The following is a 24,793-nucleotide window of genomic DNA, read 5'->3' on the forward strand; positions in this document are numbered from 1 at the left end:
TGTTTCTGCCTCTCCAACCGTTTTCTTAATCTTCAGCTTGGTTCCATGTTGCCCGGCCACTGACCAAGCTCCCCTCTTAACCTGGGGACTCACAACAGGAGGATTACTACGAATCCTCTTGTTCTCCTCCGTTAATCGCCGTATCTCCAGTTTAGCAACTCTGAGTTCTTCTCTCAGCTGCTGGTAAAGCTGCTCAAGAGAGGGCATCCTGGTTCAGATTCACAGAGAGCACACAAACAGGTCTTCACAGAGCTAAGTACACGTCACCACTGAGCTAAGTACACGTGACTCTTCTCATACCCCTGTACCTTCTGCTGGTGACGCTTCATCACCTGCTTCAGGTGCTGTTGCGCCACCCCTTTCTGTTCATGCCGCTGCTTCTAACGCCTTTCACAATGCGTCCAGCTTCCCCGAATACAGTGCAATGGATCTCGGATCGCCCACCTCTCTCGGGTCAGACCACCCACGGTTCTACGCCTAAACATCCAAGACAATCTACGGATGACAGTTCATCAATGAACTCTCAAAAACGACCTACACAACACTCACTGCTTTTGTGTTCCGGACTAACGAGTATGCAAGGGACAAAATTCTTTTCTTTACAAACGACGTCTCAAACTGATTATCTTTCTGATCATGGAATTGGTAAAACTCTTTTATGGCACATTGGCCAAAATATATCCTTCCACGTTCTTCGAAGCTGTGCGCGTGTCATAACAGTGCAGAATTCAGAGTAAGCTCATGTTATCTCCTGCATCACTTCCATAGATAACATACCAGTCACCATTCATAAGCACACTACTCTTAATTCTTGAAATGGTACTGTGGTCTTACCACGTACCATTGTACAGAGTGATTTTTTTTTGTCTTACGGCAAGGATATTTTGGAACAATTAACCCTTTAGAACCTCCCTATTCTCAAGTTAGATACGTACATCCTACCTGCTCGTGGGCAGAGGCGTTTTCCTAGTAACATTACTCGTTTAACCTTCAACTGCCGTAAACTTCCATCCTCTGTCTGTATTGCGGGCCATTGTTTAGAGGTCCGTCAAGTAGTTCCCACTCCCCAACGGTGTAATTGCTGGCGTTTTGGACACCCCGCTAAACATTGCAGATCTGCAGCAGAATGCCCAGTCTGTGGTGCAGCAGATCATTCCAATACGTCTTGTAGTCTTCCCCCCTCTTGTCTCAATTGCAGGGAACCTCATCTTTCTTTTTCACTCCATTCCCAGGTTTATCGTAATGAACGAGAGATCCATCATCTTAAGGAGCGTGAGGGCCTCACTTACACTATGGCTGTGTCTCAGCTCCGCCTTCAAAGTAAACTCCCTCGTGTCCCGTATGCTCAGGTAGCCCGAAGACCTCCAACCTCGACAGCCCTCCCACCTCCCAATCCCTCTGCGTCTGTGTCTTCCGGGGTCACCCCAGTTTCTAATTCTTTTGCAGTTTTACCCTCTGACACTCCTACCTCCGCACCACTTCCTACTTCTTTTTCATCTCGCTCACTCCCTTCTCAGTCTACGAGACCTTGCAGACCTACACTTTATTCTCGTCCATCACCTGCAGAGAATATATATCCTACCTCAGAGCCTCATTCTCACCCCGTTTCCAGCTCTCACACGAAGCTAGAGGCTCATCCCCCCCCTCATGTAGTCTCCTCTTCCTCTGTCTCCCCCCCCCAGCTTCCTCCATAGTTACCCTCCAATCTCCTTCCTCTCCTGTTACACTGCAGGCCTCTTCTATCCCAGCCAATGCATCTCTCCAGGTTCATACTCCCTGCCCCCCTCAGACCTCCGTAGTTACTCCAACCTTTTCTTGCGACGCCTCTCCTGTCTCTGACATTATGGCATTGTCGGCTTCCTTAACAGACATTAGATGCTATATTGCGGAGACGACACCCCCGATGGACATCAATGTGACTCCTTCTACCCCTTCACGACCCTTGCAACAATCTATTCCTCCTCAATATTCACTTTCTTCTTTGCTTACACACTTACCGTTACTCCCACACGTTGACTTTATAGATCCTCAAAGCTCATAGGTTTTATCGTTTCTTATTGTTGCCAGTTTTATTTCTGTACATAATGTATTTTTTACAATGGAATATTCGTGGCCTTAGGGGCAATCGAGGAGAATTTCAAGTGTTGCTCTCCCAGTTGTCCCCAGTATGTGTTGGGTTGCAAGAGCTCAAAATTCATTCTGCCGTCCTTCACCCCATTTCGGGCTACGTGCTATTACATTCTTCAGATCCTTTACCTGATGAATCATTTAATGAAAGCGAGCTTCTTGTGTGCATTGATATGCCTTATCAACAAGTTTTTATTCGTTCCCCACTGCATTATACTGCAGCTCGGATTTATTTACACAGATGGTTTACAGTTTACTCTCTTTATCTTTCTCCCTCCCGTGCATTCTGTATCTTTGATATCACATTTTTAACTTCTTTTCTACCGCTGCCCATCTTGTTGTTGGGTGATTTTAACGCTCACCATCACCTGTGGGGAGAGTCCCACTGCAACTCTCGTGGTGATCAGTTAGAGACTCTTCTCGCCTCTCATCCTCTTCATGTTTTAAATACAGGTGCTCCTACTCATTTTGACTCTCACACTCAGTCTCTCTCCTGCATTGATCTTTCTATCTGTTCCTCACCAATTGCACATGATTTCACATGGTCTGTTCTTCCATATTTACATGATAGTGATCACTTTCTTATTCTTCTTGCTTCTACTACATATATCCGACCGTTTCGTAACCCTTGTTGGCAATTTGCTCGAGCAGATTGGGACTTATACTCCCATCTTACCACCTGTTGTGAGGACCCCCTTTTGTCGTCTGTTGATGAACTGGCGCACCAATTTTCGACCTTAGTCCTAACTGTGGTGACTCGTTCTATCCCCCAAACCTCAGGTAGGCATTCTCAGACATGCATACCTTGGTGGTTTCCTACATGCGCCCGTGCAGTGCATTTAAAATGTGCTGATTGGGGCCGTTATCGATATAACCATACCGCAGAACGTCTGTTGGATTTTAAGCGGGCAATGGCAGTTCCTTGATACGTCATACACTATGCTAAATGCTCTTGTTGGCAAGACTACATGTCTACCATTACTTCATCTTCCCCTGTGTTCACGATTTGGAAAAAAAGTGCGGAAATTGTGTGGTAAGTACACTCTGGACCCAGCTCCCATTTTGCAGGTTGCTAGAGTTGATGTTGCAGAGCCTTCAGAGGTTGCCACAGAAATTAGAAACTGAAACTATCTTGTCTGTATCTCCCAAGGGCTTCACCTGTCCCTCATTTCTTGCATCTAAACCTACCAAGGAGCAGTTTCCCTTTAGATTTCTCCTCTGATGGATTGGAGCCGCATAATGTACCTTTTACTCTTCTAGAATTAGAGTCCATGCTTTCCATGTGCTTGCCATTGGCACCAGGACCTGATGATATCCACATCAGTATGCTACACCATCTCCATTTTATGGCCCTTCCCGTTCTTTTACGTCTTTTCAATCTAATTTGGGAGCAAGGGGTTCTCCTACAACACTGGAAATCAGTTATTGTACTACCGTTTCAGAAACCGGGCGCCTCAGGGCTTGACACCTCTCACTATTGTCCCATTGCCCTGACCAGTGTGGTCTGCAAGGTGATGGAATGACTGGTGAATAGACGTCTGATGTGGTTCTTAGAGACACACATTAGCCTTTCCCCTTGCCAATATGGCTTTTGCAAAGGCCACTCTACATTAGACCCCTTGCTCCACTTTGATACATACATTTGAGATGCCTTTGCTAACAACCACTCTGTCCTAGCGGTCTTTTTCGATCTAGAGAAGGCATACGACACCACTTGGAGGTATAACATTCTAGCCCAAGCCCACTCCCTAGGCCTCCGTGGTAATCTACCAAACTTCATCACTGCTTTCTTGTCCCATAGACATTTTCGGGTCGGTATTGGTGCCTCGCTTTCCTTGGACTTTGTACAAGCTGAAGGAGTCCCACTCTTTTTCTCTTAGCTATAAATGACCTACCTTCCATTCTTCCTTCACATATTTCATCACTTTATGTTGATAACTTCGCTATAGCTTACTCGGGCGCTGACTGTCGACTAGTAGCAGCCTCCCTTCAGGTTGCGATAGACCAAATCTCCCATTGGACCACTTCTCATGGCTTTAAATTTTCCAGTACAAAAACCCGATTCATTACCTTCGCTAGACGTCCGCTTATACCGGATACTCCCTTGTACTTACACAGTTCACGTATTTCAGCATGTGATATGGTCAGGTTTCTGGGCCTGCTCTTTGATCGCCGGCTGACGTGGAGACCTCACATTTCTTTGTTAAAGACAACTTCCAATGGTTGGCTAAATCTCCTTAAGGTTTTCGCACATCGTTCATGGGGAGCAGATTGTTGCACTCTCCTCCGTTTGCATTCCACCCTAGTCTTGTCCAAACTAGATTATGGTGACCAAATCTATTCTGTGGCCTCTCCCGCAACTCTAAGTTAGATCCCATTCATCACCAAGGTCTCCGTCTGTGCCTTGGTGCCTTTTGTTCATCCCCTGTTGAGAGCCTCTATGCAGAAGCGAATTTACCATCCTTGTCTGATCGGCGTGATGCTCATTGCCTTTGCTGTTATGTTCGATCTCATGACCTCTACAATCCTTCCGTATATAGGATAGTCACTGATGTTAGTAGATGTTCTTTATTTGTTCGTCGCCCGTTTACTCTGTCCCTTTTCTCTCTGTATACATTCACTCATCTTCTCTTCAGTTAACACTTCTCTATGTTCCTGTGTGTGGAAATTTATTTGGTCCAAATAGTTCCACAGCTCAGATCCAGCATGAGCGTCTGGTCGTCTGAGCCGAGCGACCCTTAAACCCTCCCAAACAAGCAAGGCATTCTCTGGTTGGCGGTTGGTAAGCTTATTTAATTTATAGATTTACTCTTCAGGGAAGGAGTAGGTAGGTTTACTGGTAATACACTAATATTAGGTTTACTAAGGCATCTGTAGATAATGATAGAGTAGACCTAAGACCTTAACATAGGTAGTAATAGGCCGATAATGTAGGCAAACATTAGGATAAGTTAGCTAGGGAGAACTGGCAGCCCTAGCTTGAATGGCGGGGCGCAGGTCACAAAGACAGAATAGCGTCCTTCTTACGATAGACTTCGACTGGACAAGACGTGCCGTGAACATCAGGCGGCGCCCCCACGTGTCTTCACATCTGAGACCTGGGGAAATCTGGTAGAGACACCTCGATGTACCGTAGATGATCTCCTCCATCAGCCCATACAGTAAGACGAGATATTCACCTTTTCCCGTAGGATCTGGCCAGTGACTTAGGAGATTGTGGGTTGAGTTAACTGAGGGCTCGGCGTGCTACAGAGAGAGTATGCCCAGTAAGTACCAGCGTCTCAGAGTCGTCTGAAGCTAGCGTCTGAGTCTGCATAGTTATACTAGGGGATACATACCCTCTTGGATATAGGAATTTCTGAGGTGCAGGCAGGACACTAATAACGATTGAATATTGCAGGAATTAATGCTCCCGGTTGCACGTGGTTCCCAAGGGGAAGTCCAAGGGGGCTAAAGCTAGGCTTAGGAAGTTGAAGATCAGGATATATGCTGCAACACCAAGTAAGTTAGTCCTTTATACGTGCATGCAGGCGAGGTTTCTTGCAATACCAATCATTTGTGAAAAATCTGTCCTATAAGCCACTTGTGAGGCTGAGGTACCCATCTCAGAGCTCGGTGTCAACAGAGTTTGCCAGGGTAGGCGACTCACTTGGAGGCAGCCCAGACAAATTTTCACAAAAGTGGTCCTTCGAAAACCGGATGTGGAATAGCTAGGTTAAGCTATCATAGCTAGGCCACAGTTAGGAACCAGTTTTACAGAGTTAGGTTAAGCTATCATAGCTAGGCTACAGTTAAGAACCAGTTTAACAAAGTTAGGTTAAGCTATCATAGCTAGGTTAAGCTATCATAGCTAGGCCACAGTTAGGAACCAGTTTAAAAAAGTTAGGTTTAAGTTAGCACACCTAGGTCAAAGTTACTCAGAGGCTAGGCCAAGCTGACTATACACAGAAGTTGTTATTTGCAGTAATTTACAGGCAGGCCAGGTAGGCTAGAGAAGCTTGTGAATTTAATTATTTACAGTGATTACAAGTAATCCAGAGTAGGAGACTTGTGTGTTAATTACTTACAGTGGATTTGCAAGGTAGCCACAGTTAGGCTAGGCTTGTGCAATATTTACAAAAGGTTATAGTAGCTAGGACAGATTTAACCTAGTTATTATTTACAGGGAGTTATAAAGCCAGGTTTAAGTTATAGCACACTAGCTAGGTTAGGATTTACCTTATCCAACCATCCACGCTAAACAGAGTAAGCTGGGCACAGTTAGGCCAAGCTGTTTACATACATTATTTATTTACTGTTTCACAAGTTGAATTGTTGAATTTGCTTGTGTTAACCAAGTGATTTTAATTTGTATACTGCACTTTAGTGTGTGATTTTCATTGTCTTTGATTCATGTTAATGTGGGATTTGTGAATTATACCTGAGACTAGGTTAAGTCCTGTAATTATTTGCTGGCATTGTACAGTTAAGTGCTAGATTAAGCTTTCACATCGATACACATTTTGATTGGGATTTGAGAGCTAACAGTGTACATTTTTGATTCATAGTAGAGTCAATATAACAAAGGGAATTGTTAAGCTTGTTGAGAAGCCTTAAGACTCGTTCATTCTTACCTAACACCGTGACGTGCTGTGGGGTGGACTGGGTAAAGTACAATTAGTGTCACACTCCTCATTAAACTTCGACAATGGCAGATGGGGGTTCAGGAGAGTCTGGTTCAGTGCTAACAAAATTAAAACGATCAGTAGCAGCATACAAAGGGCATCTGAACAGAACGCGTAACAGGTGCAAGGCTACTTGCCAACGCAGTAATGTAGACTGCGATGATTTGCAGAACTGCTTGAAGAGTTTGGGGGAAAAGTGGGAAGCCTATGAACAAGCATTCTCAGCATATGAGCTACAGGCTATTGAGGATGAGGAATCCCAGGGAAGTCTTCAGCAGGCTATGGACGAATTCACTAAGGATGATGTAGATTGTCATCAGGAGATGAATATGTACAAAGATAAGTTAAGTACATTAAAGGCTAGTATTCCAAGGATGGTGTTGAACACCGCAGGTACCCCAAACAACCACACACCTGTCAATATGTTGCCCAAGTTGCCCCAGCTGAATTTACCAACGTTTGACGGAACCTTAACAGAGTACATTGGTTTCTGGGATCAGTTTAGAGCCCAGATAGATGACAGAAATGATTTGTCAGATGCCGTCAAGTTGCAGTATTTGCGGTCGCAGCTCAAGGGTAAAGCCTTAGATCTGGTCCGGCACTACCCGATTACTGACGCTAATTACCAACATGCCAAAGACCAATTAGAAGACATGTTTGGCAACACTGAGGAGATAAAGGTAGCTATACTTTATCGGTTGTTGGATCTAGAGGCTTGCCGACATGACCGTCAAAGTCTAGAGAAGTTCCGTATTGAGATTATGAGCTTGACCAATAGTTTCAGAGATTTGCATGATGAGAATGATTCAAAATGGGTCCTTAGCCAGGTGATTCAGAGGAAACTGGCTAGCACGACAGTGCATGAGTTACACTTAAAATATCGGACGAATAGGTTCACGATAGACCAAATTATTGAAGGGTTAGGGGATCTCATATCTCACCTGAGCATAGGTCAGGGGGAGAAATTACCTACCAAGGAGAAGTCGGTCGACTTCCCCAGACATTCGAGAGATAGACCTAAACCACCTCCCACTAAAGTAGGCACGTATTATGCCCAGGGCGAACCCTCCACCCACAGGGCCAAGGGAGAAGCCACTAAAGCGGCCAGTATGAGACGGTGCGTGTTTTGTGATGAAGAACACGCTAGTTCAGGGTGTTCAAGCTTCACCACCTATAACCAAAGGGTTCAACGGCTAAGAGAGTTGAGACTTTGTTTCAAGTGTTGTGGAGAACATTTTGCCAGGGACTGTAACACCATGCTCAGGGAGTGTCGGGGCTGCCGGAAGGGAAAGCACCACAGTGCACTGTGTCCTAATGATGCCGGATTAGCACAAGTTAAGGAGAGCAAACCGCAAGAAAGGGCGGAGAGCAAGAACAAGTCAGAAGTAACGATGAGTGTGGTGAGTACGGCACCGAGAATTTGTTCTGGTGAGCAGTTTCAAGGCTCGGTGGCCTTGCCCACCATAATGGCGGTGGTCGCGAACGGGAAGAAGTCTGAAACAACCCGTTTGTTCTTCGACAGTGGGGCACAGAGATCCTTCATAGCGGAGAGTCTAGCCACTAGGTTGAAGCTGGAGACAGTTGGTAAAGTTGACATGAAGGTGGAAGGGTTTGGTGGGGAAGTCCCACGCAGGTCTTATCCAGTAGTCAATGTGACGGTCAGGTTAGCCGGGCATCGACGGGAAATTTCAGCCTTGATGGTGAAGAGGCTGCCCAATATCATTACCACTAGGGGACTGGCTGAAGCAGTCAAACGTTTGAGGGAGTTGGGTGTGAAGCTAGCAGAACCAGACATTGCTACAGACAATGTTAGTAATGTAGGCATATTGGTAGGAGGGGATTACCTAGACGAGTTCGTGTCTACGAGAAGGGTTATCAAGGAAGGTGTGGGCCTGTACAGGACTCCAGCGGGGTACATCGTAGGAGGCAGAATACCAGCTCACTTCCCTGCGACCCCGGGAAAGGAGGGCTCTGGTATTACAGCGACTGAGGCTGTACTGGTGATGCAGATTGGTGTGCACGAAGGCCTGTCAGAGGCGCAAGTTGGCATATCCGACAGTGAGCCGGTCCATAAACTATGGGACCTGGATGTAGTAGGGATTAAAGGTGACCAGCCGCCCCCCGAACACGAAGAGACGTATCGAGATTACTTGAACCATGTGCAGTTCAGGGACGGGCAGTATTGGGTGCGACTCCCATGGAAACCGGGCCACCCAACGCTGCCCACTAATTTCAAGAGGGCACGTGGTCAGTTGAATTCATTGGTGAACAGCCTGACCAGGAAGGGTCTGGTGGGGAAATATGATGATATTATTAAGGAACAGCTGGCCCTTGGGTTCATCGAGAAAGTGCCCAATGCCAGCCCTGGGGAAAACACCCATTATCTTCCACACATGGCAGTCACCAAGGAGTCGGTAACCACTCCCATCAGAGTAGTCTTCAACTGCAGCTCGCAGGCGAGTCCCCGAGAGCCATCGTTGAACGACTGTCTGCTCACAGGGCCCTCCCTGACGCAGAAATTAGCAGATGTGTTGTTGAGATTCAGGACGGAACAGTACGCCTATGCGGCAGACATTAGCAAAGCCTTCCTACGTATTGGGTTGCAGCCACAGGATAGGGACTACACAAGGTTCTTGTGGCTGGCTAACAGGGAGATGCCCAAGCAAGGGTATGATACCTATAGATTCAGGGCAGTGTTGTTTGGTGCCACTAGTTCACCATTCCTATTACAGGCTACCATAGACTACCACCTTGTGAACTGTAACAGCCCGCTTAAAGAATTACTGAAGACCCTATTTTATGTAGACAACATGCAGGGTACCACCTCAGATGAAAGGCTGTTGATGGATATTTACCGAGAGTCTAATCAGGAGATGCTCTCAGCTAACATGCCATTGAGAGAATGGGTGACAAACAATCCAACGTTGCGGGGCATGGTGGAACATGACTATACTGGCTACTCAGTGCCTGAGGTAACATCGGTGTTGGGACTAGAGTGGGAAGTCAAGGAAGACAGACTTAGGCTAAAGAGGAAGCCTGATGGGGAAGGGAAGCTGACCAGGAGGTCTTTGCTGAGCAAAGTGCAGACTGCCTTCGATCCTTTGGGTTTGTTGACACCCATCACCATTCGAGGGAGGATGCTAGTACAACAGACCTGGGAGCTGAACCTAGGTTGGGACGACCCACTGCCAGAAACAGTCTGCCAGGAGTGGGATCTGGTTAACAAAGACCTAGCGGAATTGCACGAGTTCACATTCCCCAGGTCCATCGGGTGCACCGGGCGGGATTATGACTTGCACGTCTTCTGTGATGCCTCCTCCAGGGCCTATGGGGCAGTAGCGTATTTGGTGGCCGGGGACCAAGTCAATCTGGTCACCAGTCGTGCGCGGGTGACACCCCTGAAGGATTGCTCGATCCCAAAGCTAGAGCTCACGGCGATGTTGCTGGGAGCAAGACTGGGTAAGTACGTAGAGGAGGTGTTAAGTAATCTGAGGGTGACACACACCTATGTATGGACAGACTCGGAGGTGGCCTTACAGTGGGTCCAGAATGACAGGTCTAAGCTCCCCTATGTCAGGAATCGGGTAAAGGAGATACGGGAACTACAGTCAACGTCAACAATTCTGTATGTGCCTACAGATCAAAACCCAGCCGACCTGATAAGCCGAGGGGTGACACACAGAAAGTTGAGTAAAAGCGAGCTTTGGTTCAAAGGCCCAGACTGGTTACCGGCAAGGGATTGCTGGCCGGAGCAGAAATTCGTGGAGACAATCAGCAGCATAGTACATTTTGCGGGGGAACACGACACTGAATTATTTGACCCCAGGCGCTACTCCTCGTGGAGAAAACTTATAGGAGTCACGGAAATGGTATTTCGATTCGTGAGGAAGCTGCATGACAAGGTAAGCCAGGGTCGACAGTTGTCTCTAGTGGGTCCCAGAGAATATTGGATAAGGCAGTACCAAAGGGGGAGGTTTCCAGGAGTGCTGGAAGTACTTGCGACCCGGCAGCAGGTTATGGCGTCAGGACGCGTGTCCAACGATGACGACTCAGGGAACAGCAAATTGGTTCACTCATTGGGATTGTTCCTAGATCATGCGGGGCTAATAAGATGCAGGGGAAGAATACAAAACTCTGAGCTCAGCTATGGGGCCAAACATCCCGTGCTGCTGGGAAAGGAGGGATGGGCGACAGAGCTATTGATACAAGATGCCCATCAGAGGACCTTACATGGGGGGTTTGGAGATACCCTCACCTGCCTACGTCAGAATTACTGGGTACTGAAGGGTCGAGCTGCCGTCAAAAGGGTGCTAAAGAGTTGCACGGTCTGCCGGCGGTACGATGGGAGGACCCTACCCTACCCAGGTCCACCACCGCTGCCTCAGGAGCGGGTACATAGTGACAGGCCCTTTGAGACTGTAGGAATAGACTATACGGGGGCTATCACATTGAAGAACCCAGGAGACGTTAAGGAGGGCCCTCAGAAAGTATATGTCTGCCTGTTTACCTGTGCCACTACTCGAGCGGTGCATTTGGAGTTGGCAGAAGATATGACGACAGAGACTTTCGTGAAGTTGTTCAGGAGGTTTACTGCCAGATTCTCGTGCCCGCGATTGATTATCTCGGACAATGGCACAAGCTTTAGGGCGGCCGATAAAGTTTTCAGGAATCTTAGGGACAACGGAGAAGTACGAGAACACCTGAAGAGAATAGAGTGCGAGTGGAGGTTCATAGCTCCCAGGGCACCCTGGCAAGGGGGATTCTATGAACGCATGGTGGGCACAGTCAAAAGGTGCATTCGGAAGGTCTTGCACGGCAGGAGGGTGAGCTGTGATGAACTGAGGACAGTGTTAGTTGAGATAGAGGCAAGAGTTAATAACAGGCCTCTGACCTACGTACAAAATGGGATTGACGAGCAAGAAGCTCTCACCCCCAATCACATGCTGTTTGGAAGAAGGATTGAGCCCTTCCCCGCAATTTTGAGTCAGTCTTCCAAGGAGCTGGATTATTATGGGCCAGATGGTCCCCCCATCAATGAAGAACTGCACAGGAGTCACAACAGACTGGTGAACATCCTGGACAAATGGAACCAGGTGTGGCGCAGGGATTACTTGACAACCTTGCGGGAACATTTCTATGGTGCCGACCCCGAGGCGAATAAGATGATGCTAAGTGAAGGGGACCTGGTGCTGGTAGAATCCGAGGCGCCGAGGGCATACTGGCCTCTTGGCCTGGTAGTGTCAACCCACCCAGACAAGGCTGGGCGGTTGAGAATGGTGAAAGTGAGAATGAACGGTGTCGAGACTATAAGACCCATCAACAGGCTTTTGCCTCTCGAGGTCCACACGGTGGGACCGGGACATGAGAAATCAGACCAGAGGTTGAGCGAGCTGAGCGGCCGGACGACCCGTCGAACGGCGCTCGAGTCCAGGGCCCACTGGGGGGGCCTGCGGGAGGCAGACTTGATCTAGACTTAGCGCCTACCTTCGCCGGCGGGAGGATGTGGAAATTTATTTGGTCCAAATAGTTCCACAGCTCAGATCCAGCATGAGCGTCTGGTCGTCTGAGCCGAGCGACCCTTAAACCCTCCCAAACAAGCAAGGCATTCTCTGGTTGGCGGTTGGTAAGCTTATTTAATTTATAGATTTACTCTTCAGGGAAGGAGTAGGTAGGTTTACTGGTAATACACTAATATTAGGTTTACTAAGGCATCTGTAGATAATGATAGAGTAGACCTAAGACCTTAACATAGGTAGTAATAGGCCGATAATGTAGGCAAACATTAGGATAAGTTAGCTAGGGAGAACTGGCAGCCCTAGCTTGAATGGCGGGGCGCAGGTCACAAAGACAGAATAGCGTCCTTCTTACGATAGACTTCGACTGGACAAGACGTGCCGTGAACATCAGGCGGCGCCCCCACGTGTCTTCACATCTGAGACCTGGGGAAATCTGGTAGAGACACCTCGATGTACCGTAGATGATCTCCTCCATCAGCCCATACAGTAAGACGAGATATTCACCTTTTCCCGTAGGATCTGGCCAGTGACTTAGGAGATTGTGGGTTGAGTTAACTGAGGGCTCGGCGTGCTACAGAGAGAGTATGCCCAGTAAGTACCAGCGTCTCAGAGTCGTCTGAAGCTAGCGTCTGAGTCTGCATAGTTATACTAGGGGATACATACCCTCTTGGATATAGGAATTTCTGAGGTGCAGGCAGGACACTAATAACGATTGAATATTGCAGGAATTAATGCTCCCGGTTGCACGTGGTTCCCAAGGGGAAGTCCAAGGGGGCTAAAGCTAGGCTTAGGAAGTTGAAGATCAGGATATATGCTGCAACACCAAGTAAGTTAGTCCTTTATACGTGCATGCAGGCGAGGTTTCTTGCAATACCAATCATTTGTGAAAAAATCTGTCCTATAAGCCACTTGTGAGGCTGAGGTACCCATCTCAGAGCTCGGTGTCAACAGAGTTTGCCAGGGTAGGCGACTCACTTGGAGGCAGCCCAGACAAATTTTCACAGTTTGAAAACAGGTGAATTTGTAAATGAAGTGATAAGCCTATAGAGGCAGGTGCCAGAAGTCGCCAGAAACTTACCACAGGTCAGCTGTTTTTAATAATCTTCCTGGCCTGCTAGTGTACTCGCATATAATCTAGTGATACCAGTGAATAGCAGAATACAGTGTTGTAGTAGCAACTAACCAGTATTATAATGGTACTTAGTGGAGTGGAGTGACTTTCATTAGTTTCTTTTTTCTTGAAATACCAGACGTATACTGTGAATTTCATATAACCTGTAGTTACCAGCGGTCGCAATATACACAACGAGAAGCAATTATTACTACAGAAAAAGCGTCCTTCCTCCAAAATTTCCACCAGTCAACTATAGTGATAATATAGCATTTATTGTGGTGGAGACGGAAAAAAAAAATAGAAAAGCTAGATACAGCGATTGATAAACAAGGGTTGAGGTCGACCGTTCGTCATTGTAGGAGCTGCCAGATATCACCGGTTTCTTCAACACGCAAGTTATACTTTTGTATCAGTCAAATCACATATTACTCGGGTAGAAATTTTCCAGTAGATCATTCATGTGTTAGCTCAAATCACCTACCAGTATGTTTTAAATAAGTGACCCACTGATCAGATCAGATCGACTGGTCCGAACCCTTGACTGGTCCGAACCCTTGACTGGTCCGAACCCTTGACTGGACCGAACCCTTGACTGGTTTCAAACGGTTTCGTTGGACAATAAAGCAGACTGTAAACGGATGGGGTTGTAGGCGCCCTTATAAACACAAACATTAAATATAAATCAGGAACGTGCACGGTAAGCTGTCCAATATACAAAAACAGTTAGAAACAGAAATACAAATAGCTAGAGCTTCATTTAAGGAGGTTATTAATAGAATATTCAAGAGGTTGCTAGTAGAATTGCAGTAAATCAACCATTCAAATCATTATGAAGCTGTGTGTAGTCTGTGGTCAGTCAAACAAACGGGCTTCCACATGGATAAATTGTCATTTTTGTGGAAATTGGTGTCACGCCCCTTGTGCAGATATCCAAGAACTAGCTACAAGCAGTATTAAAACAGGGAAGTGTTTTTGGGTATGCCCAAATGAGATAAATCTGTGGACTAAAATCACAAGGGTATTAAAAGAGGACAACATCAAAGCTGCTTTCATAGAAAACCTGGAAGCTTTCTACAACAGATGGGAACATAAAAAGTCTGGGCTGAATGGTACTGCCCTTGATACTGGCCATGTAGTCAGAAACTGTAAGGCTGGAGGTGATGTCCTGGTAGTCAGTAAATGTGGGGCTGATAGTGCTGTCCTGGGAGACAGTAGTGAAGCTGGAGGTGCTGTCCTGGGAGACAGTAATGGTGAAGCTGGAGGTGCTGTCCTGGGAGACAGTAATGGTGAAGCTGGAGATGCTGTCCTGGGAGACAGTAATGGTGAAGCTGGAGATTTTGTCCAGGTAGTCGGGAATTATACGCAGGAAGGAATACATATAAATGACCTCATAGGGGACAGGAGCCATAGTAGGGAAACAAGTGTAGTCAAAGATAAGATAAAACCAATATTGCAAACTAGAAATACCGCAGGAAATAGCAAACAAGAGGACTCCACTAGCAATAGTGAGGATATATTACCAAAAACAACTGGTGGGAGCTCCATTGTTGGTGCTAGGGAGGATAGAAGTAAGACAGGGAAACATGCACCAACAGGGAATACAGTCACAGAAACCCAAGGCAAACGGAAACCAAGCCTGTGCACATACTATGCACTTGGTATCTGCTGGCATGGGAAATCTGGAAAAACAGATGGGACGTGCAACTATGACCACCCTAGAAAATGCCATGCCCATATGACAACAGGAAAATGCAAACTCCCTTCCTGTAAGCTTTTTCACCCTGAACTGTGTACCTCTTCAGTACAGGAAAGACTGTGCTATAACTTAAATTGCCAGGCATACCATCTAAAGGGGACAAAAAGATACAAAACATCCAGGCCATGGGAAAACCTGGGTAGCCACAGCCACTCAAGAGGGAGAGGTTTTTTAGTGCCAGGAAGGAAAAAAAACTGGCAGGAAATGGCAGAAATCGTACACCAAATCCAGTCATTCCTGGAGTGGAACCACAGTCGATGGCCTCCACTCCAAACCAACAGATACAGATACTAATGCCGGAAAAAAAATCCCCCCCCAGTACCAACAATACCACCAGTCCGATAACATTCTTCTTTGCAAATATACAGGGTCTAAAGCCAGCAACAAACAACAAAATACCTTTCATCCGTGGACTGCTTGCAGAGGCAAAGGCAATGTTCGCGGCTTTCACTGAGACCCACATAAAGGATCACTTGGACAACGAAATATGGATCCCAGGTTACAACCTATACAGATGTGACAGAGTGAACAGGCAAAAGGGGGGGGGGGTTGGCCTGTACATTGCAGAGTCACTTGTTTGCACAGAACTGCTTAATGCCTCAAATGATGTAGTGGAAGTTTTAGCAGTAAAGGTCGAGAACCAAAACCTAGTCATTGTGGTAGTCTACAAGCCTCCGGATGCAACATCCCAGCAATTCCAGGAACAGCTGTTAAAAATTGACCACTGTCTGGAAAATCTTCCAGCTCCTGCACCCAACATCTTGCTCCTGGGGGATTTCAACTTAAGGCACCTAAAATGGAGGAATATAGCAAATAATATTGTTGCAGTAATAACACCAGGAGGCAGCTCTGATGAAAACTCACACTCACACGAGCTTTTAAATCTCTGCACAAAATTCAATTTAAACCAGCAAATAATAGAGCCTACTAGACTGGAGAATACACTAGACCTCATCTTCACTAACAATGATGATCTGATAAGAAATGTCACCATATCAAAAACAATATACTCAGATCACAACATAATTGAGGTTCAGACATGTATGCGTGGAGCCCCAGACCGACATAATGAGACTAGTCACGAGGGAGCATTCACCAAATTCAACTTCAATAACAAAAACATAAAGTGGGACCAAGTAAACCAAGTCCTAACCGATATAAGCTGGGAAGATATACTAAGCAACACAGACCCCAACTTATGCCTAGAACAGATTAACTCGGTGGCACTCGATGTATGCACAAGGCTTATTCCTCTAAGAAAAAGGAGGAGTAGATGTAAAATAGAAAGAGACAGGCGCTCCCTTTACAGGCGACGGAAAAGAATAACAGAGCGGCTAAAAGAGGTCAATATATCTGAAATGCGTAGGGAGACACTGGTCAGAGAAATAGCAAGCATCGAACTTAAGCTAAAAGAATCCTTTAGGAGTCAGGAATCGCGGGAAGAACTAAAAGCTATAAATGAAATCGAAAGAAACCCAAAGTATTTCTTCTCCTATGCCAAATCAAAATCGAGAACAACGTCCAGTATTGGGCCCCTACTTAAACAAGATGGGTCCTACACAGATGACAGCAAGGAAATGAGTGAGCTACTCAAGTCCCAATATGACTCAGTTTTTAGCAAGCCGCTAACCAGACTGAGAGTCGAAGATCAAAATGAATTTTTTATGAGAGAGCCACAAAATTTGATTAACACAAGCCTATCCGATGTTATCCTGACGCCAAATGACTTCGAACAGGCGATAAATGACATGCCCATGCACTCTGCCCCAGGGCCAGACTCATGGAACTCTGTGTTCATCAAGAACTGCAAGAAGCCCCTATCACGAGCCTTTTCCATCCTATGGAGAGGGAGCATGGACACGGGGGTCGTCCCACAGTTACTAAAAACAACAGACATAGCCCCACTCCACAAAGGGGGCAGTAAAGCAACAGCAAAGAACTACAGACCAATAGCACTAACATCCCATATCATAAAAATCTTTGAAAGGGTCCTAAGAAGCAAGATCACCACCCATCTAGAAACCCATCAGTTACACAACCCAGGGCAACATGGGTTTAGAACAGGTCGCTCCTGTCTGTCTCAACTATTGGATCACTACGACAAGGTCCTAAATGCACTAGAAGACAAAAAGAATGCAGATGTAATATATACAGACTTTGCAAAAGCCTTCGACAAGTGTGACCATGGCGTAATAGCGCACAAAATGCGTGCTAAAGGAATAACAGGAAAAGTCGGTCGATGGATCTATAATTTCCTCACTAACAGAACACAGAGAGTAGTCGTCAACAGAGTAAAGTCCGAGGCAGCTACGGTGAAAAGCTCTGTTCCACAAGGCACAGTACTCGCTCCCATCTTGTTCCTCATCCTCATATCCGACATAGACAAGGATGTCAGCCACAGCACCGTGTCTTCCTTTGCAGATGACACCCGAATCTGCATGACAGTGTCTTCCATTGCAGACACTGCAAGGCTCCAGGCGGACATCAACCAAATCTTTCAGTGGGCTGCAGAAAACAATATGAAGTTCAACGATGAGAAATTTCAATTACTCAGATATGGTCAACATGAGGAAATTAAATCTTCATCAGAGTACAAAACAAATTCTGGCCACAAAATAGAGCGAAACACCAACGTCAAAGACCTGGGAGTGATCATGTCGGAGGATCTCACCTTCAAGGACCATAACATTGTATCAATCGCATCTGCTAGAAAAATGACAGGATGGATAATGAGAACCTTCAAAACTAGGGAGGCCAAGCCCATGATGACACTCTTCAGGTCACTTGTTCTATCTAGGCTGGAATATTGCTGCACACTAACAGCACCTTTCAAGGCAGGTGAAATTGCCGACCTAGAAAATGTACAGAGAACTTTCACGGCGCGCATAACGGAGATAAAACACCTCAATTACTGGGAGCGCTTGAGGTTCCTAAACCTGTATTCCCTGGAACGCAGGAGGGAGAGATACATGATTATATACACCTGGAAAATCCTAGAGGGACTAGTACCGAACTTGCACACGAAAATCACTCACTACGAAAGCAAAAGACTTGGCAGACGATGCAACATCCCCCCAATGAAAAGCAGGGGTGTCACTAGCACGTTAAGAGACCATACAATAAGTGTCAGGGGCCCGAGACTGTTCAACTGCCTCCCAGCATACATAAGGGGGATTACCAACAGACCCCTGGCAGTCTTCAAGCTGGCACTGGACAAGCACCTAAAGTCGGTTCCTGACCAGCCGGGCTGTGGCTCGTACGTTGGTTTGCGTGCAGCCAGCAGCAACAGCCTGGTTGATCAGGCTCTGATCCACCAGGAGGCCTGGTCACAGACCGGGCCGCGGGGGCGTTGACCCCCGGAACTCTCTCCAGGTAAACTTATGAAACAGTAAACAGGCCAACTGTTAAACGAGAATAAACTACTTTAACTCTCTACCATGCTTTGAAGAAGTTTAAGAAGATGAATTTTGTAACAAGAGGCTATACGGAAATTTTACACCTCACCCCCTAGTTCTTCGTATCCAACTTTGGTTACACTATCTCTCGCATATACAGAGATGATATCATATAGAGGTGTCCCATTCACTTACTATTTTGCTGTAATTGTTACCCATCTTCGCACCCTTTGGCAACAACGTTGGCCTGATCCGCTGCATAACAATCTTCATTCTGTTAAACCGATTATGGGTTTCTGGCCGTTATCTTGTCATCATTGTCGAGGTTGGGAGACTACTTTCTCCCGTCTTTGCATCGGCCACACTCGTCTTACTCATGGGTATCTCATGGAAAGGCTTCATATTCTTCTCTGGGAGAATTGTCAAGTTCCAGTATCTGTTAGCCACATTCTGTTGGACTGCCCACTCCATCAAAGAGCATGCAGAATTTACTTCCAATGTCGTCTCCGCTCTGCTGCCCTTCCTTTACTTTCCCTTCTTGCTGATGGACCCTCCTTTAATCCGGATTCTCTCACTGACTTTTTGACAGCGACCGATTTACTACACAAACTCTGACGATGATGCCTCTAGCACTCTCCTCAGCCCTTTCTACCTTAATCTATACCTATCCTCTACCCCGCTGCACCTCATAACCTAATAATCATCCCTCTCCCTCTTGCTACCCATTACCCTTGCATCCTTCCTTGCCCTGTTGCGCTGTATGACCCTTGTGGCTTAGCACTTCTTTTTGATTATAATAAATACCTCATCTTTTGAATATATCTCTGTCTTCCATTCATATCCTGGAATTTGTACTGATAAAGTCACTGGAGGGCGAAACGTCTACAATAAAGATGCCCAGATGTTGCTCATGTATCTAATTTTCATCTATCGGTATTGTATACAAGATATTGTATACAAGATATTGTGTACAAGATATTGTGTACAAGATATTGTGTACAAGATATTTATCAAACACATGTCATCTTAACAGACACACAAAGCCCTCTTCCATTATTTTTTCATACATATCCTCTTCGCCCCTTTTCCAAGGCGGCGAATATCACGTTTATGTAACACATGTGCCTCTCACTTCCTTCAGTAGGTACATATCCTCTTTATCTTCCCTTTCCTGAATAGCATATCCCAGTCTCCCACCGCATACCTTTTATTCAACATATATCTCTATGCCTACCATGCATATAAAGTATAACATTCGATGAATATTCACTCTTACACTAACAACTAAAGCCATAAAATTCAATAACACTGCAAGTGACTTCTTACCATTGTTGTCAGCAGCATTTGTTTCAGCACCATGATTGAGAAGTGTGATAGCTAAGTCTACCTCCTCGTTGTCCACAGCGTAGTGCAGGGGTGTCTGTCCTGTTGAGGGAACCACAGCACATCACGGACGGTTCACTCAAATATTCCCTCTTGCTTACTGAATAATTCTTTCATAAAAACCCACATCTGTGGTGGCTCACGCTAACACCTCTTAAAATTACTGAGCATACTTCCTACATCTATAATACTACGTATGTAATTTCCTGCATATGTAATGCAGCAGATGTAGGACAAACAGGGGCTGCAACAGGCTCCTTAAACTACAATGATTGCCAATAGTAAGTGGCCTCAAAAAGAATTAATTTGAATCTAATTAATGGGTAACTAACTTGAAGTACTTTAGATCATTACCTCCTAATATTATAACTCAGTTGTACATAAAAAGTTTAATACAGGAAACATCGTAAGCTATCCCGTAGCTCGATCGCTAACTCACTCAGCTGACACACTGAGGTCCGGGGGTCGATCCCCGGTACGGGTGGAAACAATAGGACGTGTTTCCTTAAGACACCTGCTGTCCCTGTTCACTTATCAGTTAAACAGATACCTGGGTGTTAGTCGACTGGTGTGGGTCGCATCTTGGGACAAAATTTACTTAATTTGGCCAAAATGCTCTGCGTGAAGAGAAATATTAATTACTCCGACATGGAAAACTCGAGGAAATTTAAACATTTTCGGAGTATAAAGCAAATTTCAACCACACAATGGAGCGAAAAACTAATGAACAACCTGGAAGCGATAATTTCAGAGAATCTCACTTTTAAAGATCACAACAATATATCTAATATATCTCTAAGGAAAATGACAGGATGGAAAATGACAACCTTCAAAACTATGGACGCCAAGCCCATGATGATTCTCTTCAAACGCTTGTTTTTTATAGGCTGGAATATTGCTGTACACTAACTGCCCCTTTCAAGGCTGGCGAAATTGCTGACCTGTAGAATGTAAAGAACTTTCACAAGTACAATAAAGCACCTAACTTACTGGGAACAGTTGAACTCCCTTGATTTGTATTCCCTGGAATGCAGGCGAGAAAGATACATGATAATATACACTTGGAAAAAGCCTAGAGGGACTAGTCCAAAATTTGCACACGAAAATCACTAAGGAAACAAAACACTGGCCAGGAGATACAACATTCCCCTGATGACAAGCAGGGGCGCCACGAGTACGTTGAGGGACAAAACAGTAAGTGTCCGGGCCCCAAGACTGTTCAACTGCCTCCCAGCATACATAAGGGGGATTACCAATAGACCCCTGACTGTCTTCAAGAAGGTGCTGGACAGGCACCTGAAATCAGTACCTGACCAGCTGAACTGTGGTTCGTACGTCGGTTTATGTGCTGCCAGCAGTAACAGCCTGGTTGATCAGGCCCGGATGCACTACGAGGTCTGGTCAGAAACCGGACCGCGGGAGCGTTGACCCCTGAAACCCTCTCCAGGTACAACAAGCGGCTTTCTATATAGCAGTATGTCACTGATGTCAGCTATGGTCTGTATACCTTGCAAAAAAACAATAAAAAACTTTATTCTTATTATAATTAACTGAAATTAAATGTATTTGTCTTAAAAATACTTCTTTTCCATGAATGATTTGAAAACTTCCCGAAAAGTTGCAGAAAATAGTTCACCCTAATGAAAAAATTCTGAAAATTAAGACTAAGTTGAACACAACGAGAGTTGCTTATGTGGGATTTTTATTATATGAACTTAACAGAACTTGGAACGTTGTAGAATGTGAACTTGGAACGTTGTAGAAAGTGAACTTGGAACGTTGTTGAAAGTGAACTTGGAACGTTGTTGAAAGTGAACTTGGAACGTTGTTGAAAGTGAACTTGGAACGTTGTTGAAAGTGAACTTGGAACGTTGTAGAAAGTGAACTTGGAACGTTGATAAACTAAAGTGGCCACAATACTCAGAATATGGTCATTTTATACAGTTACATCTACCAGCCACAAGCATCGTGATGAGGACTCCAAGATGCTTGCAAATGTTAACATATTGGATACAGGGTTGATGCAGGAGACAAATGAACTACGGAGACAGTTAAGACCTAAGGAGGACATGCTTACGATTCTAAATTCTAAGACACTAGATAATGTGGCTGACAGGTAGTATAAGATAGGATTAGAGAGAGCAATGGAACCTTGATGGAATGGATGGATGATAAGCCATAGGCACGACATAAAATATAAGTGGAAGAATCGTTTAAACATGTGGTGGAAGCCATCAAACACATTTTTATTTTAGAAGCGGGAAGCAACCTTGAAGGCCAGGCCAGGAATCAATAAAATCAGACAAGAGTTAACTGGCAGGTCCATGTGCTATGAGTCAACTCCTACAGGCAGGCACGCACTCACAAGCATGCACACAGGAGCTGTGAATCGACCCACGCAGACGTAGGGTCACAAGGCTCCGAGAACCTTAGTGTTTTTAAGGAGTAATTAGCTGCTAGCAGTAACCAGTGGTAGTGACAACCCTACAAGGAATAAACAAAGTTAGTGGTTAAAAAAAGTCGAGAGGAAGCCTGAAATCATTCAACAAAACTTCAAAGTGCCAAATCGTTAGGGGCCTAGTAGGCACCTGTTCCCACACAGTTACAAATATACAAAGATAAGCGAGTGTGAAAGTGGGTGTTCAAGAATTACGAGAGGTGGGTTAATAAGTGAAATGTGGAGCAGCATACAGTGAGAGTGAAAAAGTTAACAAGTAAAGGGAGATAAAAAATATATAACTAGGGAAGGTGGCACGAGTAGGCCTTCTTGAAGCAGTGATGTCATAACAGATTGTGTGCCATTATAAATATAAAGTGTAGCTCACCGAATGTGAAGTGTATTCTACCATAAGTGAAAACCCTTGAGGAATGCGGGATGTATGAGCATGAATGGTTATAACTATCACGGGTGAAGGATTTTCAAAATAGTGATACAAGGCCTAAATGTACGACAACAATATCAGCATTTGGCAACTTGTCATCACCCCGCTGCCACATCGCAAGTCCTTCTCACTTACTGTGGTTGCATGTTGTCAGATTCTGGTCTCTACATCACTAAGATACTGGTTACTCCTGCATTTTACGGGAATTAGAGTAGAAACAGCATAGATAAGGTGGGGATAGTGTTGACGAGAGTGTGAGGAGAGGGAAGTTGCATAGCTAGCGAGGGGTAACTATTAGACACGTACTCACCTATTTGTACTCACCTATTTGTGGTTGCAGGGGTCGAGTCCTAGCTCCTGGCCCCGCCTCTTCACCGGTTGCTACTAGGCCCTCTCTCTCCCCGCTCCATGAGCTTTATCAAACCTCGTCTTAAAACTGTGTATGGTTCCTGCCTCCACTACGTCATTTTCTAGGCTATTCCACTGCCTTACAACTCTATGACTGAAGAAATACTTCCTACTATCTCTCTGACTCATTTGTGTCTTCAACTTCCAATTGTGGCCTCTTGTTTCTGTGTCCCCTCCCTGGAACATCCTGTCTTTGTCCACCTTGTCTATTCCACGCAGTATTTTATATGTCGTTATCATGTCTCCCCTGACCCTCCTGTCCTCCAGTGTGGTCAGGCCGATTTCCCTTAATCTTTCTTCATAGGACATTCCCCTTAGCTCTGGAACTAACCTTGTCGCAAACCTTTGTACTTTCTCTAGTTTCTTGACGTGCTTTATCAAGTGCGGGTTCCAAACAGGTGCTGCATACTCCAGTATGGGCCTGACATACACGGTGTACAGTGTCTTGAATGATTCCTTACTAAGGTATCGGAATGCTGTTCTCAGGTTTGCCAGGCGCCCATATGCTGCAGCAGTTATCTGATTGATGTGTGCTTCCGGAGACATGCTCGGTGTTATACTCACCCCAAGATCTTTCTCCTTGAGTGAGGTTTGCAGTCTTTGGCCACCTAGCCTATACTCTGTCTGTGGTCTTCTGTGCCCCTCCCCCATCTTCATGACTTTGCATTTGGCAGGATTAAATTCGAGAAGCCATTTGCTGGACCAGGTGTCCAGTCTGTCCAGGTCTCTTTGAAGTCCTGCCTGGTCCTCATCAGATTTAATTCTCCTCATTAACTTCACATCATCTGCAAACAGGGACACTTCTGAGTCTAACCCTTCCGTCATGTCGTTCACATATACCAAAAATAGCACTGGTCCTAGGACCGACCCCTGTGGGACCCCGCTCGTCACAGGTGCCCACTGTGATACATCATTACGTACCATGACTCGTTGTTGCCTCCCTGTCAGGTATTCTCTGATCCATTGCAGTGCCCTTCCTGTTATATGCGCCTGATGCTCTAGCTTCTGCACTAATCTCTTGTGAGGAACTGTGTCAAAGGCCTTCTTGCAGTCCAAGAAGATGCAATCAACCCACCCCTCTCTCTCTTGTCTTACTTCTGTTATTTTATCATAAAACTCCAGAAGGTTTGTGACACAGGATTTGCCTTCCGTGAATCCGTGCTGGTTGGCATTTATACTCCTGTTCCGTTCCAGGTGCTCCACCACTCTCCTCCTGATAATCTTCTCCATAATTTTGCATACTATACACGTCAATGACACAGGTCTATAGTTTAGTGCCTCTTTTCTGTCTCCTTTTTTAAAAATGGGAACTACATTTGCCGTCTTCCATACCTCAAGTAGTTGCCCAGTTTCCAGGGATGTGTTGAAGATTGTGGTAAGTGGCACGCACAACATATCTGCTCCCTCTCTAAGGACCCACGGGGAGATGTTGTCTGGTCCCATTGCCTTTGAGGTATCGATGTCCCTTAGCAGTTTCTTCACCTCCTCCTCATCTGTATGTATGTCGTCCAACACTTGTTGGTGTATTCCTTGCTGGTGTCCCCATCT

At 45.6% G+C, this 24,793-nt stretch overlaps 1 protein-coding gene across 1 annotated transcript in view; it reads right to left on the reverse strand.

Moving 5' to 3' along the window:
• LOC128699676 (26S proteasome non-ATPase regulatory subunit 10-like) overlaps window positions 1-24,793 on the reverse strand; it is a gene marked incomplete at both ends in the record, with an annotated part of 97,161 nt that overhangs the window by 16,071 nt on the left and 56,297 nt on the right. The window contains one exon of the mRNA XM_070080736.1: window positions 19,899-19,997. Within this exon, the coding sequence (XP_069936837.1) occupies window positions 19,899-19,997 (99 nt within the window). The remainder of the gene's footprint in view (window positions 1-19,898; window positions 19,998-24,793) is intronic.

Source organism: Cherax quadricarinatus, unplaced genomic scaffold (assembly GCF_038502225.1).
Source record: "Cherax quadricarinatus isolate ZL_2023a unplaced genomic scaffold, ASM3850222v1 Contig882, whole genome shotgun sequence".
Classification (NCBI taxonomy): domain Eukaryota; kingdom Metazoa; phylum Arthropoda; class Malacostraca; order Decapoda; family Parastacidae; genus Cherax; species Cherax quadricarinatus.